This window comes from Syngnathus acus, chromosome 10, assembly GCF_901709675.1.
Source record: "Syngnathus acus chromosome 10, fSynAcu1.2, whole genome shotgun sequence".
Taxonomy (NCBI): Eukaryota; Metazoa; Chordata; class Actinopteri; order Syngnathiformes; family Syngnathidae; genus Syngnathus; species Syngnathus acus.
Window position 1 is genome coordinate 3437607 of NC_051095.1, and position 22845 is coordinate 3460451.

The 22845-nt window shown below is 46.3% G+C and overlaps 1 protein-coding gene and 1 long non-coding RNA gene across 3 annotated transcripts in view; one reads left to right on the forward strand and one right to left on the reverse strand.

The window, feature by feature from the left end:
- Positions 1-22250, reverse strand: part of LOC119128274 — a 33607-nt gene extending 11357 nt beyond the window's left edge. The window contains exons 1-2 of the long non-coding RNA XR_005098958.1: positions 22053-22250; positions 21856-21952 (exon numbers count right to left, since the gene is read on the reverse strand). This is a non-coding gene — a long non-coding RNA (uncharacterized LOC119128274). The remainder of the gene's footprint in view (positions 1-21855; positions 21953-22052) is intronic.
- On the forward strand, positions 3977-19063 carry LOC119128071 (NACHT and WD repeat domain-containing protein 2). Of its 2 annotated transcripts, none has more exons than XM_037260146.1 (8): positions 3977-4335; positions 4907-5078; positions 8290-8378; positions 10653-10769; positions 13206-13409; positions 13577-13727; positions 14204-14793; positions 14859-19063. In XM_037260146.1, exons 1-8 carry the CDS (start codon positions 4321-4323, stop codon positions 18753-18755), a joined length of 5235 nt encoding a protein of 1744 aa, XP_037116041.1. In that variant the 5' UTR covers positions 3977-4320; the 3' UTR covers positions 18756-19063. The 2 variants fall into 2 exon arrangements, with proteins under 2 accessions (XP_037116041.1, XP_037116042.1); XM_037260147.1 differs by lacking the exon at positions 3977-4335 and adding an exon at positions 4414-4595.
- Positions 22251-22845: the final 595 nt, after the last annotated feature.

A 22845-nucleotide genomic window follows, 5' to 3' on the forward strand; every position in this document is an offset into this window, starting at 1 on the left:
AATGAAAAAAATATATATTTTAGTTTGAGTTATTTCATTAAGCTTTGCTGAACTAACAACCTTGCTCTCCGTGACAGTTATCTTGACATCTCGAAACAAATCTTTAAATTCACTTGACAGGGTCTTTAATAAAGTGGATAGTAAACAACGCCTAAAATATGGATCTGAAAAAGGAGAAGCAGGACAGGAAGCGGAGACATTTGAGAGCATTGATATTTGGCAAGCTAAGCTAAGGCTAATAAGGGAACCAATTGGGACTCATCTGTCAGAGCGCCAAAGTGGCTCCATCCTGCGGGAGCTCATTAGCCAAGAATTCAGCCTGGAATAAATGGCGCGTTACGTCCCTTAGCTTACTCTTCACGCCGCTTCTCTCGTCATGTCTTCATCACTTGTGATGGGAAGCCAACCGTGGAGCTTCCAAAAGAATTTCAATCCCACAACGTGACACCTACTTTCCACAACCCATGGATATCGAGCCAGGAAAAGATCCCAAACTGGCCGTCCTCTAAAGCGCCTCACTTTATCAGCAACTCAGAGTGTCCAAGATGGTGGTGGGGTGAGAGAGAGAGGGGGGGGGGGGGGGGGCGCACCATCTGCTACTTCTTCCCAATTTTCATGACAGCCAGCTCAGACTTTTGCTTGAAAAACAGAGACTAAACTATCCACGGAGGCTACGATGCTATTCGGCTTCCTGGAGGAACCCTGAAAGTCAGAAGAACCTCAACGGGATGTGCCCTCTGAGCCACATCACATGATCCTGGCAGACTAAAAACTATGCTGACGCCATGCCAAGGGTTCGAGCGGTGACATGAAAAGTTCAAGCGAATGAAAAGAGCAGCTGTACGAGCCTTATGAATGCACAACTCTATTATTCATCATTTGGCTGAGAGAAGCTTCAGATATCAGGAAGCTAGCACATCTCAGTGAATTTTTCATGTATATTTTCACATATGCCACACGTGTATAGAGTCTTTGTTTGTGCTCAGCTAATACGGGTGAGAAGAGACTTTAATCCCGACATACCACAGAGGCTTGGTACAAGATCTTCGTCTGACTCCCGGAAGACTACAAAGGAGACGACATCGGAATGAGGTGGGCTCAGCGAGGAGCGAGTGCGGATCAGAGAACGAGTCGCCTCTTTGAGATGCACGTTACTGCTGCCATGTGGCTCGGCGGCACAAGATGGAACATTTTGCTGAAGGGAATTTGGAATGGATTAAATTACCAGGGCTGAAGCCAAGTACAGGAGTCCAAGTCAAGTCAAGGTCATAGTCCAAGTCTAGTCGGAGTCCACAAAGTTCAGAGTCCGAGTGAAGTCCAAATCACAAAGGTCCGAGTCCAAGTCAGTGTACACAAAGGTTTGAGTCCAAGTCAAGTTAGAGTCTCAAAGGTGTGAATCCAGGTCAAGTCCAAGTCCAAATTAAGTCCGAGTTCACAAAGGTCCGACTCTTAGTGAAGTCTGAATCACAAAGGTCCGAGTCCAAGTCAGGTCAGTGTCCGCAAAGGTTTGAGTCCAAGTCAAGTCCGAGTCTCAAAGGTGTGAATCCAGGTCAAGTCCGAGTCACAAAGGTCCAAGTTAAGTCAGAGTCCGCAAAGGTCTGAGTCCAAGTCAAGTCAGAGGCCACAAAGGTCTGACTCCAAGTCAAGTCCAAGTCCTAAAGGTCAGAACCGAGGAACTGATCTGCAAAGTCCACAAAGGTCTGAGTCCAAATCAAGTCAGAGGCCACAAAGGTCCGAGTCCAAGTCACGTCCGAGTCACAAAGGTCAGAGCCTAGGAACTGATCTGCAAAACCGTTACTTGACCCATGAAAATGTTCAAGGGTGTACGCCTTTTTGCCTTTCAGACACTCTTCCAGTCTCTGTTGAGTGGCAACTTCACTTATCTAACAACCTGTTTGAAGGCAAGGTACTGGTGAGCCATTTTTAGGTGCTGCCAAGGTCGTTGAACCAGGGATCAAACCCCTGTTGTTAAATTTGACATCCAGCAGCTTGTTAGAGGACAAGTACTGAGCTCACCTGTAAAGGCTCCATTAAATTATAGTCTCGTCTTAAAACTTCACCCCAAAGCTGAATATCGCTGACTTTTTGTGAGTATCGTATTATATTTATTTTACATTCAAGGGATTGCTGGCTTTCCAGGACTGAGCAGCAACTGAAAAGCAGGACTCCACTGCCATCAATCACCCGTCCAACACTTGACCTATCACGGCTGGATGGAGACTCGCATTTCTCGCCGTGACAATGTCGTGATGCCACAAGATGACAACACAGCCAGTACGCCGCACATGGCGTTGACGTGAGGGTTACGAAAGGTGACGTTTTGTGTTCCGCAAAAGATTAACTAGCCTTGCCCTGTCAACCTTTATGTCAACTCCTTGGGAAGTCACACAGAAAGACGAGAGCGTTCTCCACACTTCGACGTTTTATTTACCTCCACCATGATCGTGAGTGTGTTTCTGCTTTTCTTGTTGAATGTTTAAATCTCATCAAGATTTTTTTTTTTTTTTTTACAGTCTCACTTCTATACAAAATGGCTTGCTAGATTTGAATTTGCAATTTACGTCGCGTGGCCCAAATTTAAAGCTTCTAATGACCTTGTTTCGAATGACTGACTTCTGCCACCTGATGGTTCGGAGGGGAATTACATGGCAGTCTCAACAGCAAAGTGAGCTGAGACGTGTAACACGAAGGGCCAGCATGTGGCCATTACTGTCAGGTTTCTACTTGGCAACCCGACACTTTAATTTGCGGAGAGAGCGACAAGTGCATTTTTTACACGACTGATCACTGTTATACAATTGAAATCAAGTAGCGTCAAGTTTCCAGGCAATGAGAAAGCAGAGGTGTGTACAGCGGAGCGTTACGCCGCTTCCTCCGCAAATCAATTAGCGGCAAAGGTCACAGCGGGAGCTCAGACAAAAAGTGCTAATTGGGCAGCGATGAAAAGAGCTCCTTGCCGCCCGAAATAGCCACAAAATCATTTCGACGGGCTTCCGTCTGGCCACAAAGGAGATGGAGGGGAGGTAGAGTTTCGAATAGTCTGCTTCTCCTCAAGTGCGGTTCCGCCCATCTGATAGCTAGCGATGCCTGCTGGCTTTCATTGCGTTACAATGTCCCCTGGGTTTTGCCTCGTTATCGGACGTGTGAATGTAAACATAGGCGGAGGAAAGATGGATTAATGCACCAGTGGGGTTTTTTTTTTGTGCCTGATCCAGAGCAAAGCAAAAACAAAAACGTGCGCGGCTGTTGCTGTGTGAGGGGACTTTGTATGGCTAAAAAATTATTTGCGTACCAAAGTACGGACTGAAACGAATGTTTACGTTTCTTATGTTTCTTTGCGAGTGAATATGATTTCGGGATTGCGTTGTACTGATGTTGGTAGCAACACCGCGATGGTAAAAATACTGATAATGAAAGCCAAAATTTAGAGAAGGTAAGTCAAGCTAGCCATCATGCCACCACGCGGTCGCTACAAGAGCCTAGCTTAGTTTACCAAGCCTACTGCATTGGTGCCAATATATTATTTGGTTAGCTTTTATTTTGTAGCATTTTATATTTCTCTGGGCAAGATCAAAATCGTTTAGTTCCTTTGTCATACATTGCCTCAAAATTATCGATATTTCCATCAAGGGTATCAATATTTCATTATCAATCTGCATTTCATACTGGTCAGCGTCAATCAATTTGCTTTTGTCACATTATGAGATAAATAATATTGTGAACGGTTCCAAATGATGTTTTATTCTGTTATACAGCATTTATTTATTTATTGTTCAGCATTGACAGCTTCTAGAGTTGCAACATAATACAGGTGGTACCAAGTACCAAATGCTCTGCCCGCCACTGATTTTAAATCGTTGGGTTATCAAATTGAGTGTTCCTATATCAAGTTTGACAACCAAATCAAAGCTTGATCACAACCAATCTTTAGTTTTCAAAGTAAGATAGCAACACTATACTTACAATCACGATAATTAAGATTTCCCTAGCATGCAAATGGGTGCTTTGCGTGTACATTACGTTGAAATACAAAAGCACACTGCTTGTTGCCTGATCTGTCGGCGCAGCCCTCGAGGAGCGCTCCCCGCAAAGCGAAACGAACTTTATTTTGAAAAGCCACCGCACTTCCGCTTTTATTTTGTACGAGCTGACGTTTCTCTCAGCGGCTGCCAGAGCTCCGTCGGCTCGCAGAGGCAGCAGGATGCGGCGGGGTGCAGCCCAGCGAGCGCCGACCGTCTTCCCGTCCCGCGACCACCCTGATGGGCGTTTTTGTCGTGCTCTTGTCGCCCTCGACGCTCGGATCTAACCGGAAGCGGCGAAATGAAGCGGATGAATGTGAGCACCAAGACCGTTATTGAGCCTGTCTCCAGCATCACTTGTCGTCCCTGGATGCGACGCCTCGCTGCTTTTAGTTGTCCCTTTTCGGGGGATTTCATGTTGAGTTGAACCGACAACTTTTCCTCCCTCTTTTTTTTTTCCTACACAAACATTGCCGGATTGAGCAACTCTTGGACAACCGGCGACTTGTCTGCACCTGTTCCCGGCGGAATAAGCACCCACGGTGGTTATTCGCCTTTGCAAGCATCCTCTCTAGGGTGTGCGAAAACGGCCGATGCTTGCCTTGTTCGTCCCTTTCAGTTGTGTCGTTTCGCAGCATTTTTATTTTTATTTTTTTTGTGGTCAATGCATGCGTCCATGGATGTGCACACGCGTTACGCATGCACCGTGGCGATATCTTAATTTCTCATTATCCCACCCATGCCTCATTAAAACGTCTCGTTTGCATGTAATTCTCCCACTGCCATCTCCACGTCGATTTGATTTTTTTTTTTTTTCTTAAAGTTAGTTCATCGGATTAGCCAGGCATGTCGCGCACTAAAACACGCGCGTGTGTGTTTGTGCGCAGCCACGCTGGAAGTCGCCCCTCATGTGGCCGTCGGGAGTGGGCAGCCGGCAGCCTTGCCCGCGGGAGTCGGCGCTGCGCAGGGCGGCCATCAGCGGCAACGTCCTGGCCCTGCCGCCGCACCACGTTCCCAGCGGCCGCAGCGTGCGTGTCTTCATCTGCGCCAACCCTGACGGTAGCTATCAGCCCTTTTGAAACTGGTGACCTCAGCTCGGAGCAGTCTAAGCACCTCAGTGGCTACCAATTCATAGCTAGACCTTCCGACTATAATTCTTAACATCATAAGCAGCAACATCAATATTAGATTCTGAAAACCGAAAGTAACCTAGATTGGGTGAAATATCTAACCCAGCACTGGATCCAAAATGGGCTCAGTGCTGGGTTATTTATTTATATCCAGCACATTGGGTTCCGGATTTGACCCTCGCCCAGCACGTTGGTTAAAAAAATTAATCCAAAAGGGGTATAAACTACACACACTGATGAATTGAAGAAACCAAGAAACGGGTTACCAAGTTATCAGTATGGCTGTGGTTACAAAGAGTACTCATCTTTGGCTTTACACAAACAGTATTTTGAAGCCGATCACCAATCAGCAAGTTAAAAACAAAATGATAGCTGATCACCGATCTATACTGTCCATTTGTACAGTACAGTATTCACAGCGGCCCGAGAATATGCAAAATATGCCCACTAAAATGCAGTGGGGTCAAAAAAGTGAAATTCACCAAAAAACACTGATAATTATTCAATATGTGGAAAATGTGAGGGGTGTGGTGTTCTGCCCCCCCCCCCAAAAAAACCCCACGTGATTTAAAAATAATGGAGAAAAATATTCGACCGTAATTGCTTGAATTATTTCCGAAGCCATCTCAGAACAACCCTGGAGTGAACAAGATAGTATTTGCTATCGATCCAATCCAGCCGATCACATCTATGTAAAATCTACAAATTTTCTTCTGAAACGAAAATGCAATGTTATCAAACCAGACCAAAAACCATTTCCTGAAATCCGATTGGCCCAAAACAAACAACAACACAAACTGGAAGGTATCACAGCCAAGAGATGAAATCCAATTGACAGCTCACCATTTGCTACATGCTACACAGAGGGCATCAAATCAGAACGCCGAAAGAGTTCAAACGAGCCTCTTGTTAATATCAAGAACAAGGCGTTCAATTTCCACATTACGTTTTTAGCACTCAACAGCTGCTAGCACAGATGTTAGCCAGACTGACATTGGCTCCAGCGCTCACTAACAAATGCGGTCGTAGGAGCAAAGGGGGAGTTCCCCCGTCCGCTTTACTACACATACAGCAAGCGGTGTTCCAATCGCCTCAACTCAACAGGCGAGCGCAGCAGATCGGCTCCAGAGTCGCTATACGGGACTCTGGAGACGCAGCAAACATCTGTCTGGCCTTCACGGATGGCCGGTCCGCGCCTCCTCGCTCCGCCTTCGGCATCCTCTCCGGGCAATCTTCTATTGATTTGCTCACTGGCTTTGTGTTTGCATCACTGCAGAGCCTCCAAACTGGAGGATAGTGACGCTTTGGATGCTTGGATTTGAAAAGCTTGCGCAATATGATTTGACAACACGGTGTAAATTACAGCGATGACGTTTATTGGTATTTTGACGTTTCCGAAAAATGTTGATTGTATCGTTAAAGAGCTTTCAATACGGAATTTAAAGCATTAATAAAAGTATGGGGCCAAGCACGGACCCTTGAGGCACACCAGACCTGAATGCAATTATTTCTGAATTTGAATTTCCAAGCGCAAAAAAAACATCGAAAACCTGACTTGGCTCTTAAAATGTCTTGACCAGTTTAATGAACTGGAGCTGTCGTTACTTTGATTTACGAGTCCCCCCTGAATTAATCGTTTCTCAAGTTGTCCATTTTTTGTCACTTTATGCTGCAAGCTGACTCGTCAAGCTGACTAACCTGTCACTTCACAAAGCTCGTTTTTGTCTCGCATCATTGCCGTGCTTTGAATTTCAAGCGCGCCGTACATCAGGTGACCATAACTCATCCTCAGACAGTTTAATCTGAAAGCTTTCAAACACCCAATGATGAAGATGTTTATGATTCCTCGCAGTGTAGCTGTGATGGAACGAGATGCGCCGCTGCAGCCACTTACTGCACATTATCGGCGAGCTTCAATGTGACATTTCGCCGGCCAGCTGTGGGCAGATGCATGTCCGGACCGAGCCCCGAGCTTTGCTAAAGATAGACGAGCGAAAAATACGTCAGACTAAATTTGCCGGCTTGGCCCCCCTCGTTCTACGAGGGGGCGTTCCGTGCAGGTCTCCCTGTCGGCCATGTTTTGTTTGAACTGTCCATCTGCGCCCTCCAGGGAAAGAGACCGGGGCTTGTCTAAATCGATTACGGCGAGCGTTTGGAGAGGCGGAAAAACAGAGAGGGGAAAAAAGTGGGACACAACAACAAGGCGTTCGCTCTCACTGTGGGACATTTCAATTCAACCTTTCCGACATGATCGGAGCCTGGTGGCAGCTAGCCTAGCTTAGCATTTTGGCACATTAGCCCACATTTTGCACACAGAGCGCAGGAAGAAAAAAAAAAAAGTGGGACACAATGTCAAACATTGTCTGAGGACATATTTAAGTCACCAGCGGTTACAATCAGGTCACGCTGTATTTAATGTTGTCTGAGAGCTAGAGACGTTGCTCTGCTTACGGATGGATTGCACAGTGACTAGCAGCGAATGATCTCGGCTGTTTTCACACCCACAACGGCGCAGACAGCCCCTTTATTCAATGCCAGACGTCTTTCAAGGCTCACAAATTATTGACGACGTAAATACAAAAACTGCCTTTATTCTTTCGTTACAAAAAAAAGATTGATTCTACCTTGATCAATATTTTAGTAATCGGCCTTCGAAAAGATCATAAATGGGTTAGTTTCACCCTAATTCAATATTTAGGACCGAAAAATACGTTTTTTTGTGAAATGATACATTTTAAGCACAACAGTGACTTGTCTTAGTGATGCCTCAAACATCTGATTTCTTCAAAATGTGCTTTTGACAGCAAAATTGTATTTACAAATATCATCAGAGTAACAATTTTACAAAATAAACAAACTATTTGCAGTGCACACGATTTAGTAGTCGTAGTATTTAGTAATGAGCGTGTGTGTGTCCATGAAGAGTATACAGTATATTATGTCATCGCTTTTACTTCTAAATTTAAAGCATCTCGGTCAATGATCATTGTCACGATTGTCGTCGTCGGTGTGAAACACTGAATGCACTGGTTTGCGCTTGTCACCGAATTATCAACACCCATTTTGACAGCAAATTTACATTGCAGTGGATTTGCGGCGGTCACAAAAATAGAACCCTCTATCTTCCCCTTTGCTTTCAGACACAGAAGCAGAAAGGAACGCGCTGAAAGAGCACGTCTACCCCAAACTACGCGACTTCTGCAGGGAGAATTACGGCATTGAATTCCAGGTTAGTCGCATTTGCCGGGATTTGACAGATTGCACGTGAAGCGCTCGGGACCTTAAAGGACCCCCGACGTCGGAGGACAGAAGGCCGGCAGAGATAAGGCGTCTGGCACGAACGTCGGCGCGGTGACGTGAGGGCTTTTCCGTGTTGTCATCGGCCTCCCTCCGCGGTACATCTGCATTGCAAATCCACATCGACGCGCACGGCGAGATTGCTATCGGAGTTAGTCGGACAAATCCGGGAGAGCCCTCGAGCCAGCGGGAGATTTGGCCTTCAGATAATTCTTGGAAAAGCGAGGAGCGATTTGTTCATCTCGATTTTATGCAGGATTGCAATTCCGGCTCGTGTTAGAACCTCCTATAGGTCATTTTGGAGCTTAATTAAGAGTCGCACGTCTGCATTCAAAGAATTGTCTTTTTTTCAAATCAGTTTGGCTGCAATTTGTTCACAATAACACCCTCAAACAATTCAACAGTCTGTTTTTCCGCGGGGATGTGTGGACAGGATTTAACACTCGCGCCCGAGGACGCATGTTTAGCAGGAAACAGCACGGAAAAGTCACACGTGTCACTCGGCATGACATCGCGAGATGGTCAGAGTTGCGAGCGTGCGTGACGTCGAGGCGCGCCGTGACGGCTGGGGAAGCAAAATGTGCAAAGACACTTTTTGGCTCGACAATGTGCGGCTATGTGCACGTCTGGTGATTCAGCTTGCTGTCATGACGCATGAGCGTGAAATGATTTATGCAGAAAAGCCGCGAGTACTCACAACCCCCACCCCCACCTCACCCGTGTCACGTTGGCGCCTCGGTGGGGACCGGTTTACTAGAGCTGGATTATGAATCATTGTCGCGGCGGGAGTCAAATTGCCGGTCATCTTTTTTCGCTTTGATTTCATATTCACGTGCCACGGCGACAACATGTGCACGCGCACAATCCGCAATTCAGTCTCCTCCCGGCGGCACACACTGACACACATATGCCGGGGCTGATGAAATCCCAGTCTCGTCGCTCCCTCGCCACTTGACTCACTTTTACTCCCGGAAATTCATTGCTTTGTGTGGACGGAGCGGGATGAGGAAGACTGAGAGGATGGGGAGGCCAAAAGGTGGGCACGGCGATCCGCCGTGAGGGCAAAAGGCTGCGTCCCGGTTGCCATGCAGAGGCGGCAGTAGCGTGCAAAGGTGGGGGGGGGGCACGGGGCGCTGGACCCATTTATAACTCCCAAACTAAGCCACTAAGAAGTCCCGGAAATGCATTTTGCTTTCTTCTACTTGATTTGTTGGCAAATGGAGGCCTCTCTGCAATTTGTGAAAAATAGTGACTGGATTTCTATCTCAAAAAGGAGCTTATGAGATCTCAAACATGGCAACATTTTTTTTTTTTTTGCCTGGAATTTTGTTTTATACTCGCAGACGGGGATTTCTGCCTCACGGCCGATTTCGTGACCTTTCTTCTCGGGGCTTCATGGGCATTATCCCGATGTTTAACAGTCTAACAATCAATACACTGGGGGGGTGGAAAAAAAAAAAAAAGAAAACTTTTTCTACATTTGACCTGCCGGAGGCAAACTCCTTCAAGGGCGTTAAAAAGCCGCTTAGCAGAAGCTGCTTCGGCTTTTACGCAAAGCAAACTGCAGTTGAGGGCAGGAGTGGGAGAGTGCTATCAATCGGAGAGGATTGGCAAATTGGCATGAAGGAAAAAAAAAAAGAGATGGGGGGGTGCCAAATCCTGTCTCACCCTCTCCATTTAAAAAAAAAACACTTCAGATAAATTTCCTCTTAGCCTCGTTTATGCTTCCTTGCTTAACTTGGATTGCTGCCTGGCTTCTGAACTGCCCATTTTTGCCTCCATCCATCCATCCATCCATTCCTCTGTCCCGCAATGAAGAGCAACGATCACGGCGCAAATTTAATCAGCGTATTCTCTCGCCCTCCCTCGCTCGCTCGCACACACACGCACGCTCGCCGAATAGATACGACTATTAATTTAGCTCCTGATTACAACGCGGCCTCGCAGTCACCTGCTAGAACCCGGCGGACACCCGTCATAAACTCGTTCCAGTTCCTTCCCCCGGCCGCGGCTCGTCGGCACGCCGCCCATCGCGGGAACTAGATAAGTGACACTGATACGCCGTGACTGATGTGGCAAGCTGTGAGCTTCCTCCAGATCGATCTGTAATCTGCTCGGGGCTGCCGCGGCGTCGGAGACGAGCCCGCTTGGCAATCTATCAATTATCGACTGATTTTTTTTTTTTTTTTTGGGGGGGGTGGCTCAGGTGGTGGACCTCTACTGGGGCGTGGATCCGGAGGAATGGGACAGTCCGGAGCTGCAGCGACTCAGGATGAAGCTCCTGGAGGAATGTCTGAAGACGTCAGCGGGACCGTGCTTCGTTGTGAGTAGCGCGAGCGAAAAAAAATGACACTTTTCCTAAGACAAACGAGTCGTGCAATTTTAGGGTCCGGGAAAGGGCCAAAGGGGGGCGGGGGGGGGGGGGGGGAGAAGGGCAGAGATGACAGGTAGAGTAATGGATGCTGAATTATTCAAATAGAACAGATCTTTTTCTGGAGGTGAGATGGAGAGGTGATGCATTATGGGTAGGACAGTATCCTAGCACTCTTGAAAACATAATCTCCCTCCTCTAAGTGAGTTTTGTTTCTATTTGGAGACTTTAATTGCGTCATGACATTCAATTGCACAATGTCATGAGATGCTCCCAACATGGTTACTTAATTCAAATGTGTGCGTATATATATATATATATGTGTACACACACACACACACACACACACACACACACACACACACACACACACACACACACACACACACACACACACACACACACACACACACACACACACACACACACACACACACACACACACACACACACACACACACACACACACACACACACACACACACACACACACACACACACACACACACACACACACACACACACACACACACACACACACACACACACACACACACACACACACACACACACACACACACACACACACACACACACACACACACGCTCACGCGCAGAGATGTATTGAGCTATACATTTCCAATCGTCTTTTATTCAAGAGCTGCATAACCGTTGCGCTAACGGTTGCCGTACGGTAGACAATCACGGATTTCCCAGCTAACCTCGGTGGTATCGAACAAGTTAATAGCCTCATAATTCTCAAAAAGGTCTCCGTGATAAAGACTCTTTTGTCCTCGTGCGCTTCAAAGCCACGACGAACGGCGACGACACTGCAGGTAATGCAAGCCGAGCGGCGTCAGGCTAAATGGCGATTTGAAAAGAAGCGCCGCCGTCTCGACGTTCGCGCTCAAGCCGCGCCGATTTCGGTCACGTCGGTAGCCCGCAATTTCGACACCTTCACCATGACTGACCCTGAACATCGGCAAACCGCAGTCGAGGTGACCGCAAGCACATAACGCAAAATAGAGGATATAAAAAGTCTACACACCCCTGCTCAAATACCAGCTTTTGTGGTATAGTTATCTTGAGCTTGTTTTTTTTTTATATATAGTAGAAAATCCGTGAATATGTAAATCATGTCTTGATTATCTGTTTGATAAATGAATGATACGGAATCCTGAGAAGGTTCCTCAATTGAAATTACAAAGTGCATGTGAGGCTTTAGTCGTGCTCCATGAGCTGGACATCAAGGCTCCCCTCTCAGGCACGTGACACACCTGGACGAGGGGGGGGGTTGTCTAATCTGTCAATACAGAAGGTTTCCATGGTGATTGCAAGGGTTGGCATGGTGATGGGAAGCATGACAATGAGCCACAACTGTCTTTTCTTCTTCTTCTCGCTTCTTCAGCCCCCCAAAGGTCTCAAATTCCCCAGTGTAAAAATAAAATGCTCGATAAACGCCTCAAGGACGCGTCTCAGCTTCACCGCTTCCACTTTCTGCTCTTTCTCCCACCTATCAGTGAAAGAAGATCATAGGGGATAAAGTAACGTTGATTTTTTTTTTAGCTTTCTGCTCCCCCCCCCCTATTATGTTAGCATGATGTAAGGCTAACATGATCGCCTTGTCCCGGAAGCTTGAGCGGGCTGTCGTTATTGCGCATCAGTCGAAACTCAAGACCGTGTACCAGATCAATAAAGACGATTTTGCTGATTGATGGGACAAGCCATTGTTTTTTTAACTGCTTTCACCTGAAGGCTCATAAAGAAGACTGTAAGTGGACAATTAAAAAAATCCTGCCCGTTTGTCTCATCTTTAGCCTTTTTCAACTCTGGATTAATTCCTTTGAAACGACACGGACGCATGTCAATATCACAGAGGAGGGCTGCGGAAAATCGAACTTTTTGCTCGGATCTGCTGCCGCCGCTATCGCCAAGGCAACCAGCCGACCAGCATAGTTTTCCAGTTCCTTGACTCGGAGTGTCGAGGCTAGAAATGTGGCGCTACACAGGGATGTAAAGATCAACCGATCGTGTCGTGGAAGGCTTCGTTTCAGGTTGTCCTTGAAGGTGTCGGATGAAGCATGGAGGGGAATCATTTAAGCGGATCCCCCACTAAGCTGCCACTCAAAAGGATGCACCGACCGGTGTTAAGTGGTGAAATATTCCATTTGCTGATGACACAAAGAGATCGTGAGGAGATGTTGTGTAATGATGATGAAGACGGAGGTGGTGATTCTGATTAGAATAACTAATGGGCCCACACAAATTTTCCTCACAAAGGAGACCAAGAGCTATCTTTCCTACACATGACCTACATCTGTCATGCTCGGAACCGAACTGACTGTTTGCCTTGCTGACCCTTCTTGCTGTCCTTTTGTCGCCCTTCAGGGTTTGGTCGGAGAGAAGTACGGCAGCATCCGAGTCCCAGGGGAGGTGGAATCGGCAGAGTTTGAGATGATCTTGGATGCCGCGGTGGAGGCCGGGCTGGACACACACATCTTGGACGAGTGGTACTGCAGGGATGAAAACTCTGTGCCACCCGCATACTACCTCAAACCCAAAGCCCAAATGCTTAAGAAGTACCAGAACTCGGTGAGTGCATCTATGGACGAAGTTCATAAAAGAAATGCTTCTCGTTCGCTGACCGCAGAACACAAAACGTGCACTTCATTTAGTATCAGATTCATAATTCTGCATGTGACGCAAGGCTGAAGGATGAAATCAATCTGTCCTTTCTCCTTGCCTGCGATCCAACTTAGATGGAGTCCAGCAGTGCAGCCAAAACCAAGAATGACAAGGCCTGGAGGAAAGTGTCGGAGGAGATCAAGCGTATCTTCCGGACTGCGGTTCTGCAGCTTCAAGAAAAGGGGACAATGCCGAGCGCTCAGGCCAAAAAATTCCTTTGCTCTGGTTAGTTTCAGGTTTGATGATTTCCAATTTTGTTTCAAAACGTAGCTTAATCCTAATTGTGAATCATTGTTCTCCGTGGAGACTCATGTGCCATCTCCTAGAACTTTTCCTTCCAAAGATGATTTATTTTCATCTAATTAGGAAGCAACTGTGGGAAGAAAACTACACAGGAGACACTGGCAGCATTTCAGTCAGCGGGCTCTTTTGCACTTTGTTCACTGATATCATCTCTGGCTCTTCTTAAATGAGGCTCAAGGGATCAATGTAATCGCTGGCAAAAATGGTTACTAAAGCTTTGCAGATTATCTCCTGAAAGAACTCTGTTAGACACGTCGGACGATCTCGGGTGGTATACTTAAGCTGCATCTTAAGCGGTTCGTAACTGGCGGTTTTAGGAAATACTCGTTTTAGTTTCGGTTATTCGCACGCGGTATGTCTAAGTGGAATAAGTTTTTTTTGTCGTTTTCTCATTTCAGCCTTGGAAGACGAATTAGACTTTGCCCTCGGAAAACAAACTCCCGCCTTTCTCAGGAAATGCGTTTGCTACATTCGCAAGATTTCAAACTTTGACCGCTTCGCAAAACTCCCGGAGATGACCCGCTACATGGACATCGTGATGAGCGGCGACCGCATCATGCGGAACCAGGAAGCGTACGAGCGCTTGCTGAAGGTGCGCGACGAGTTCATACCAACCGTGGTGGCCGCCTCCAACCTCCGCGTTTACTCCTCGGTCACGCACTGCGACATGAAGCTAGGCTACTCCCAGGAAGTGGAGAGTCACTATGTGGAGGGACTATGTAAACAGTTCTACGAGGACATGGTGGATATAATTCAGGCCACGGTCCAGCAGAACTTTGACACAGAGACCGACCCGCTATATGATGAGATTCTCCAGCACCTGTCCCTGTGTAAAGCCTACGCAGCGCTGCACGAGTACCAGACCGAGTCCTTGGATTACGTGCAGGAGTACCTTTTGCCATCCAAGGGGAGTAGGATGAGCCCGCTGGTTGTGCACGGGGGACCCTGCACAGGAAAGACACTGCTACTTGCTGAAGTTGCCAAACAGGTGAGACATTTTCAGTGTCATTTGGTGCTCGGGAATGTTAAATATCTTTCAAAACTGTCTTTCAGGCCTACACGTGGCTGCAGAAAGAGACGGGCCCGGAAACGGACCCCGTGGTTATTGTCCGTTTCATTGGCTCGAGTCAACCCTCCACAGATTTGCGCACCCTTCTCCAGAGCATCTGTGAACAGATTGCAATAAACTACCGCTGCTTGATTCACTTTATGCCTACCAAAATCCAGGAAATGAGGGAGCTCCTCGTCAACCTGCTCGGAGAATCGTCCTTTCACAGGCCCTTGGTCATCATCCTGGATGCCCTGGAGCAGCTGTCCGATGCCGATGAAGCTCGCAAGCTGTGGTGGCTCCCCGTACAACTCCCTCGGACAGTCCGCATTGTGGTCTCAACGTTGCCCAATAAACACGGAATCCTGCAGAAGCTCCGACATGCCATCCATGACGAGGACAATTACGTGGAGTTGATACAGAGGGACCGCAAGGTCTGCAGCCAGACGCTAAAGCAGCAATTACTCGGCGTAAAAAGAAAGGTCACCTCGGGCCAACAAATCTATGTCAACGAGGCTCTAGCAAAGTGTACGTTGCCGATGTTTGTTAACTTAATCTACAGAGAGGTGGTGCACTGGAGGTCTCACAAAGACGTGGATGAGAAATCCCTGTGCTCTACGGTACACGAAAGCATAGAACAGTTATTCTATTCCGTAGAGAACAAGTTGGGCCAACGATTTGTCGTCCGAGCGTTGGGGTACATCACCATGGCCAAAGCAGGGTTAACTGAGATTGAGCTGGAGGACATTCTTTCCCTGGACAACATAGTCCTCGGAGATGTCATTGTGGTATCGTACCTCAAAAACCCCTTGAGGATTTCTTGCGACTTGGTAGCACGGCTCAAAGAAGAACTGGAAGGTTATCTAGTGGAGCGTCAGGTGCGTAACGTCACCCTGATGGTCTGGGCCAACCGCCATCTGCATCTCATTGCCCAGAAGTTGTACCTGAGCAACGAGGAAGACGTCCATCAAATGCACAGCCTCCTAGCCGAGTACTTCCTGGGGGCGTGGTCAGGGGGCAGGAAGAAGATCTTCACTTACGACAACAATCATTTTACCTCCCAAAATATATCGCACCACAAAAATCCCCACCACCAACAATCCCATGAGAAGACATCATCTGACAAGTACTCATACGACAGACAAACCCCTGAGCAGCCTTGGGTCTTCCAGTGCAACCTTCTGGAGCCCGACATTTTCTTTGTCAACCACAGGAAGATGACAGAGCTGGTGTTCCACCTCACTAGGAGCGGCCGTACGGATGACCTCATGTTTGGCGTCATCATGAACTTTAGCTGGCTGTACACGATGATCAAGATCGGACAGTTTGAGAAGGCTTTAAATGATATCGACTTGGCCTACAGCTACACCCAAGAAAAAGAGCTGAAATTTCTATCCACTACTCTCCGTAGCGTCAAGGTGAAGGTATTGAAAAACCCAGCGTCGCTTTCTGCAGAACTGCAGCAGAGGCTTTTGCCAGTTGTCACCTCCCTGCCCAAACTCAGGCATCTCCTTCTGGAGTGCGACAAGGACGGTCCCAAGTACTGCTCGATTGTGCCTCTTCACTCCTCGATGGACGTCACTTACAGTCCAGAGAGGCTACCTTTGAGCTCAAGTTACATGCATATTGTCGAGATCTTGCCCACTCTAGCACCCAACATAGTCCTTGTGGCCCTTGAAGATGGGTCTGTAAGCACATGGGACGTTGAGAGCAGGCAACTTCTACGGCAGATCGACACAGCCAGATCTGTGGTGCTCGGAATCAGGTTAACCACCGATGAGAAGTATTTAGTCGTGGCCACGACTAAAAACACACTCCTTATCTACGATAATCACAAATCCTGCCTTTTATCAGAAGTCGAAATCAAGGGGTCGAAACATGGCGGCATCGCCGGCGGGGTGGCCTTTATCAACGGCTTTACTTTGTCAACTCACCATGCTTTAGCCTGGCTCGAGGCCAGTAAAGACGTCAACGTCATTGACTTACTTTACGGCTGGCCTCTTTATCAGTTCCATTGCTGGTACGAGGTGACTTGTGTCCAGTGCTCACCGGATGGAATGTATGCCTTCTGCGGACAGTACCTCAACACCGCATCCATCTTCCATCTGGGGAATGGGGACAAGTTGGCCACCGTTACCTCGGAGTTTTCCGGCGGCTTTGTTAAGTCCATCCTCGTCCTCGACACAATCAACCAAATGGTGATGATTGACAATGAGGGGAGTCTGTCGGTATGGAACACCAAAGAAATCACCAACCCACGTCTGATGGAGGATTACGACTGCAGAGGAGATGACAGCGAAGTGGTGAGCATTGAGCTTTCGGAAGACCAGCGCTCAATTCTGCTTTGCAAGGCCACAAGTATTGAGGTGCTCGATACCAAGGTATGGAAAATGGTGGAGAAGTTCAAAGCCAAACGGAGCGAGCGCTTTGTCGCTGCAGTTCTTTCCAAAAACGGACAAAGTATCGTGGCCTCGATGGAGAACACCTCTTCCATTTTTGTGTGGAGGAGGGACAGCGGGCAATGCATGGCGAGCCTGATCGAGATATCGGGGGCCATCGTTAAACTCATCAAATCAGTCCACCATAACTTGCTGCTTTCTGTTGCCAGCAGTGGAGTGCTGTCCGTCTGGGACATTGACATCATCACCGCAATGTCCAATATTGACAAAACAGGCAAGAAGATCCAGACACTGCAGTTGTCTGGCAGAGAGGATTACGTGTTTACCATGGATGGCTCGGAAGCGGTCCACAAGTGGAACTTCGGCACTGGGTTCATAGAAACGGTCTTCAAGCACGAGGGCATCGTCGAGAACTGCGTGCTCACCTCCTCAGGGGATCTAATGGTGACTTCGGATGACAAGTGCAGTCAGTACATCTGGCAAACCAACACCGGGGAGAACATTTTTCGTATCAATGGGCAGAAAATATCCCAGCTGCTAATCACCCACAACGACCAGTTTGTTGTGTCACTCTGTGAACAGAACGCTTCAAGAGTTTGGAGACTAGCAACAGGTCACAAAGTGTGCAACATCTTGGTCACCCTCCAGAATGCTCTGATCACCACAGCCAACACGTTCTTGGTGGGCACCTCCAAAAACAAGCTCCTAGCCGTTAGCTTGTGGTCGGGCAGCGTATCCAAGAAGTTTGTGTGCGACGACGGCATCACCATCGTCAGCTTCAAACTCATTCCCGACTGCCCCGACTGCGTCGTGTTCATCACCTCCACGGAGACGGTCTTCATTTGGAGCGTGGCGGACGAAGCCGTTTGCAGGCGTGTCCAGTTACCCGCCAACTTTCTAAAAAATCTAGAGGACTTCCAGATCTCGCCCAACGGCAAACAAGGAATCGTCTCCAAAGGTGACGAGAATATTAACGTGCTGGACCTACACAGCGGGAAGCTGAGGCTCATCCACGCCGCCGGTATCATCTGGCGTCAGAAGTTATCGCGAGACGGCCGTTACCTCGTCTACGTCTGCTTCCGTAACTGCGACGAGGACGACGACGCCGGCGTGGTGTCCAATCTGATTGTGATGCGACTTGCCGACGGCAAGAGTATCGGCACGTGCTCCTTATACAAGACGCCCACGTTCCTTTCACTCTCTCAGAGAGCCCTGAACATCATCATTGGCTTTGAGGACGGCAGCATCGGCACATATACCGTGGTGGACCGCGTAGACGCCGCCCTCAAGATCAAGATAGCCACATCCAACAGCCGGCAGATCGTCAACAACGCTTCGCAGAAGGTCCGTCCCAAATGCGGCAATCATTCCTTTAAGACCGTCGCCGACTGCATTTGGAGGGAGTCAACGGAGGTTTTCTCCAGGGACAGCCCCATCAACGTGTCTGACTCCGGCGAAGGTGAGTCTACTACGCCTACAAAAAAGACGGAGCTGCTGCAGTGAAAAAAGAAGAGAAGACGTGTGACGGGGTTTACAATCTCTGGAGGGTTGTCGTTGACTCTTGTTTACAGCCACGTGATTCCGCTGCAAATGTCAGGCGTCTGACTATCTTACCCTATCTAGTTCTTGTACCGTTCATTTTACATTCAGACGCTGGGAGAAATAAAATAAGAGGGAAACTAATTGTATGAGATGCGGGTTTGCCATTACGTGTCCTTTTCGCATTTGAAGAACAAATGATTTCAATGTTTTTTTGCGACAGAGCACCGTTGAAGTCGTTCCAGTTATTTTTGCCACTTTTATTGTCCAATTTGTTCGTTTACATCGTGTACATGATGCCATTGTGTTCCACAAAAAGAAAGCATTTCGATTTTTCCTTTCTATCGGACGGTATGTACAAAAAACAAACACGTCTCCTTTTTTGGCTGCTGCAATTTGTGCAACTCTTTAAAAATGTTAAGTTGTGCTTAATGCAATCAAAGTGAGTGCCTGGAATTTCTAAATGTCTTTACGTGCAGACTACAAGATTTACGAAAATGCAGGGAATTTGTAAACACTACAGTACATACACACACACACACACACACACAAAAACAACAACGGGAAGCCGTGGGTTGCGTTACTCTTTGAAACAACAGTTAAAGAAACTTGGCGGGATGTTGACTGTGAATTTGCAGTTCCATCGACGTGCGAGGAACGCCACGAAGGAGCATTCAGTGTAGCATAGCACCATACAAAGTCACGCCTTAATCAGTCTACTTGCTTTGAGTCTTGTGAAGTTCAAGCGTCGGAATAGAAAAAGGACTGCGATTAGTTGCTGGACTGAAACAATTTCGGCCCGTCTGTGCATATGTATTTACCGTAGCGGTTTAGACACAAGGTGGAAGCACTTTATCAGTGGTTTGTGAGAAATACATAGATTTATTCCAATGTGGAGCATTGTGTTACTTTTATTTTAGGTGGTCTAGCATTGTGTGTTGACACAATTTGTAAACAGGATTTGCCTACAGGATGATGAAACGATTATTTCACATGTGCTAGATGCTCTAAGTGTTTGTAGTAGTTGTAGAAGAACAATTATGATATTGAATTGCACCGTGTACTTCCAATAAGGCCAATGTTGATATGAAGAAGAAAAAAAAAAATGCACAACTGCAGTTTTTTTTGGGGAGCTCACCAAATGCACACTGGGTGACAACAACATTTGTGGCCCAGGTTGGAGGATGTGTTGACATGTGACAAGTACGAAGCAAAGCCACACACTCTCCTCACCATGATAGACTTCTCTAAGGGCTATTCTAGTGCATTTACTCATTTTCAACCGTTAAGATGATGGCCCAAGGTAGCAAGATCAGCTTTAAAATAATTCCCCTCAAGCGTTTCTGAAAAACAAAACAAAAAAAAAACTCTAATATGTGATTGCCAAAGTCCCAATGGTAGTTTGACTCATTTTGTTTAATGGGGCTTGTAATGTAATTATATTGTTGCCAAATTGTTTTCAGTGTTGGACTGTGATTTTTATTTATGATTAAAAAAGTAGCTGTTTAAAAAAAAAAAAAAAAAGGAAAAAAAACTTTAAAGAGTCCTGCCCGAATATATTGGAATGCCAATTTAAGCGTATATTTGAATGTGGCCATATGGAAGCCCGTAAATGGTTTTAACTGTATGTTAAAGTAACTTGAATGACTTTTAATAAGTTCTATGTTTGCAACTCATAGTTGACATACTGGTGATGAATGTTTCTATGGTATTATTTGTATCGTCAGGATTGATGACCTATTTAGAGATTTATATTTTCATAAATGTTGTACTTTGTTACAGAGTTGTTCACGAGCAGAAAAGAAACTTATGTCCGAAGCAATATGAAACTTAGTGTGTATGCATTGTTTGTATGGAGCATTTTACTGAAATAAAAACGGTTCACTTTTTTTGCCTCCACGTGGTCTGGATCTTTAATTAACACCGTTGACATGTGTCAGTAACTTTGAGCACACACACACACATAGGCGCACTTCATTGCATATTACACAGATGCTAACGCATCTGAAAGGCCAGTAATTGCTTGTCTCCGCTTGACGACAAGCGTGGTGAATACATGGCCAACGCGGGCTGAGATTGTCATTGAAATTAGGCCATGCGTGTGGTTTGCACCTGTGCAGGACTTGCCAACAAATTCACAATGATTGGCCAATGAAATGCCTGGGGCTTTGAGCTGCTGTTTTAATTTCCCTGCGGTGTCACTCGAAGCCAATCTATCCGTGTGGATCCTGTCTCCACGGCAACACGGTATCCACAGGCTTGGCCACGCCCGTTTGCGTGATGGTGAGATCACGTTTGTTGGGGGTGCCTGCCTGTCCTCACGACACAGCCGTGCAACCGTCCTTGTTTGCCCAGCGTCAGGTCACGCTTTGTTTCCTACACCGAGTACAGTGCAAAAATGCCTCTTTATCTCCTCCGACCCAAAATAACCTGGTCATTGTCAGATGTGTTTACCCTGTGAGCCAGATCCTGGGTTTTTCCATTCGGAAGCAACGGGGAAGCCTCTGACTCACCCGGTTTCACTCCCTCCCTCCCACCTGGCTGCTACAGATAAAGCAGTCAAGAATACCTTACCTGGCTAAAAATATCAACAAAAGCGGAATCAGAAAATATGCATAATGGCCACAATTTCGTCAGCATAAAAAGTCTGTAGGAATAGGACCGATAGCAACAAGCATATCATGACAAAATCAATAGGAAAGGTATTGGAAATAAGAATCGCGCAATGTCTCTTTTTCACAGCAGACAAATTTGTCTCCACAAATCACTAGAATTACAATCATTACATGGATAAGGCATTGTCGCCTACTTTGTGGCATCTGTAACATAAATATTTGTATTCTTTGGCTTTTGACTAACTATTAATTTGTCTTTTAATTTACTGTTTTCAATGTTTTAGCGCATTATTATATTTGAAGCACTTTACAGCTGTTGTAAAATGCACTCTAGTTGTATTGCATTGTTTTGTAAATAAGAAAACCGGCTACAACAGTTTGATTTGCTTTGAAGCAACGCATTCAGTCTTTTTGGAAAACAAAATGTAGAAAAAAAATTAACGTCTTACCACTGTGAAGAATCTGTCATTTCTCTCCAGATGATGATCCTCATCCCTCCTGCATTGGATTTGTCTTGCAAGCGTCATTGCCCAAAAGGAATGTTTACTTGTTTCACCAGCCAAAATACACAACATAAAATCACTGGGCGGGTTTTTACATAGATAACGGGATGATGTTCATAGTTGGGAACTTGATAATAACTCACCGAATCTTTTGTCAAAACTTGATATGAAACAAATCTTCCATAATGCGTTGATTTCAATTTCACGTGCTCACTTCCGGTAATAAAGTTAGGCCACGCTGATTGGCTGCCACACGCGTACCGTTTTAAAGATACAGTACACAAATAATCGCATAAGCAAAGGTGAATTGTAACCAATTGTTTTAACTATTTACAATTGTTTTGGTGATATTTATTATTTTGTGATATTTATTGAGTTGTTTTTAATGATAATACTAGTAGTAAATAAAGTTGAAAGGTCAAATGACTCACTTAACTCCCGTTGCTAATTTCCTCCTTAATGTTTTATTCTCTAAGTCCCAATAAGGATGCCATTGCTGTTCAACTCACTTAAAAATGCACCTCATTTAGCCCTAATGGAGCAGATGTTCATGCGGATGCAAAATTCCAATTTGGGCTGACATTTCTGTTCAGTGCGCATCAAAGAGGCCAAGGCCAAAAAGTGCATTTCAACACGTTTCAAGGTGACAACACTGAACAAATTATACACAGACGATAAGATCTATGTTCCTTTTGAGGACAACACTGTGCATCTGTAAACATAGGAAACCAGTTTTTCAAACCCACATCTTCATTTGAGTGACAGTGCAGCTAATACAAGCAACTCAGTGTAACAAAATACTTGATCTTCAATAGACCTTTTGTTTTATTTATATAATATACACTTCTTGTAAAACTCACTATTCAGGACTTGTAACGCCGTCTTGAACTTGATATGAGCGTCACGGTTGCTTGAAAGAGTTAAAAATACAGTAAA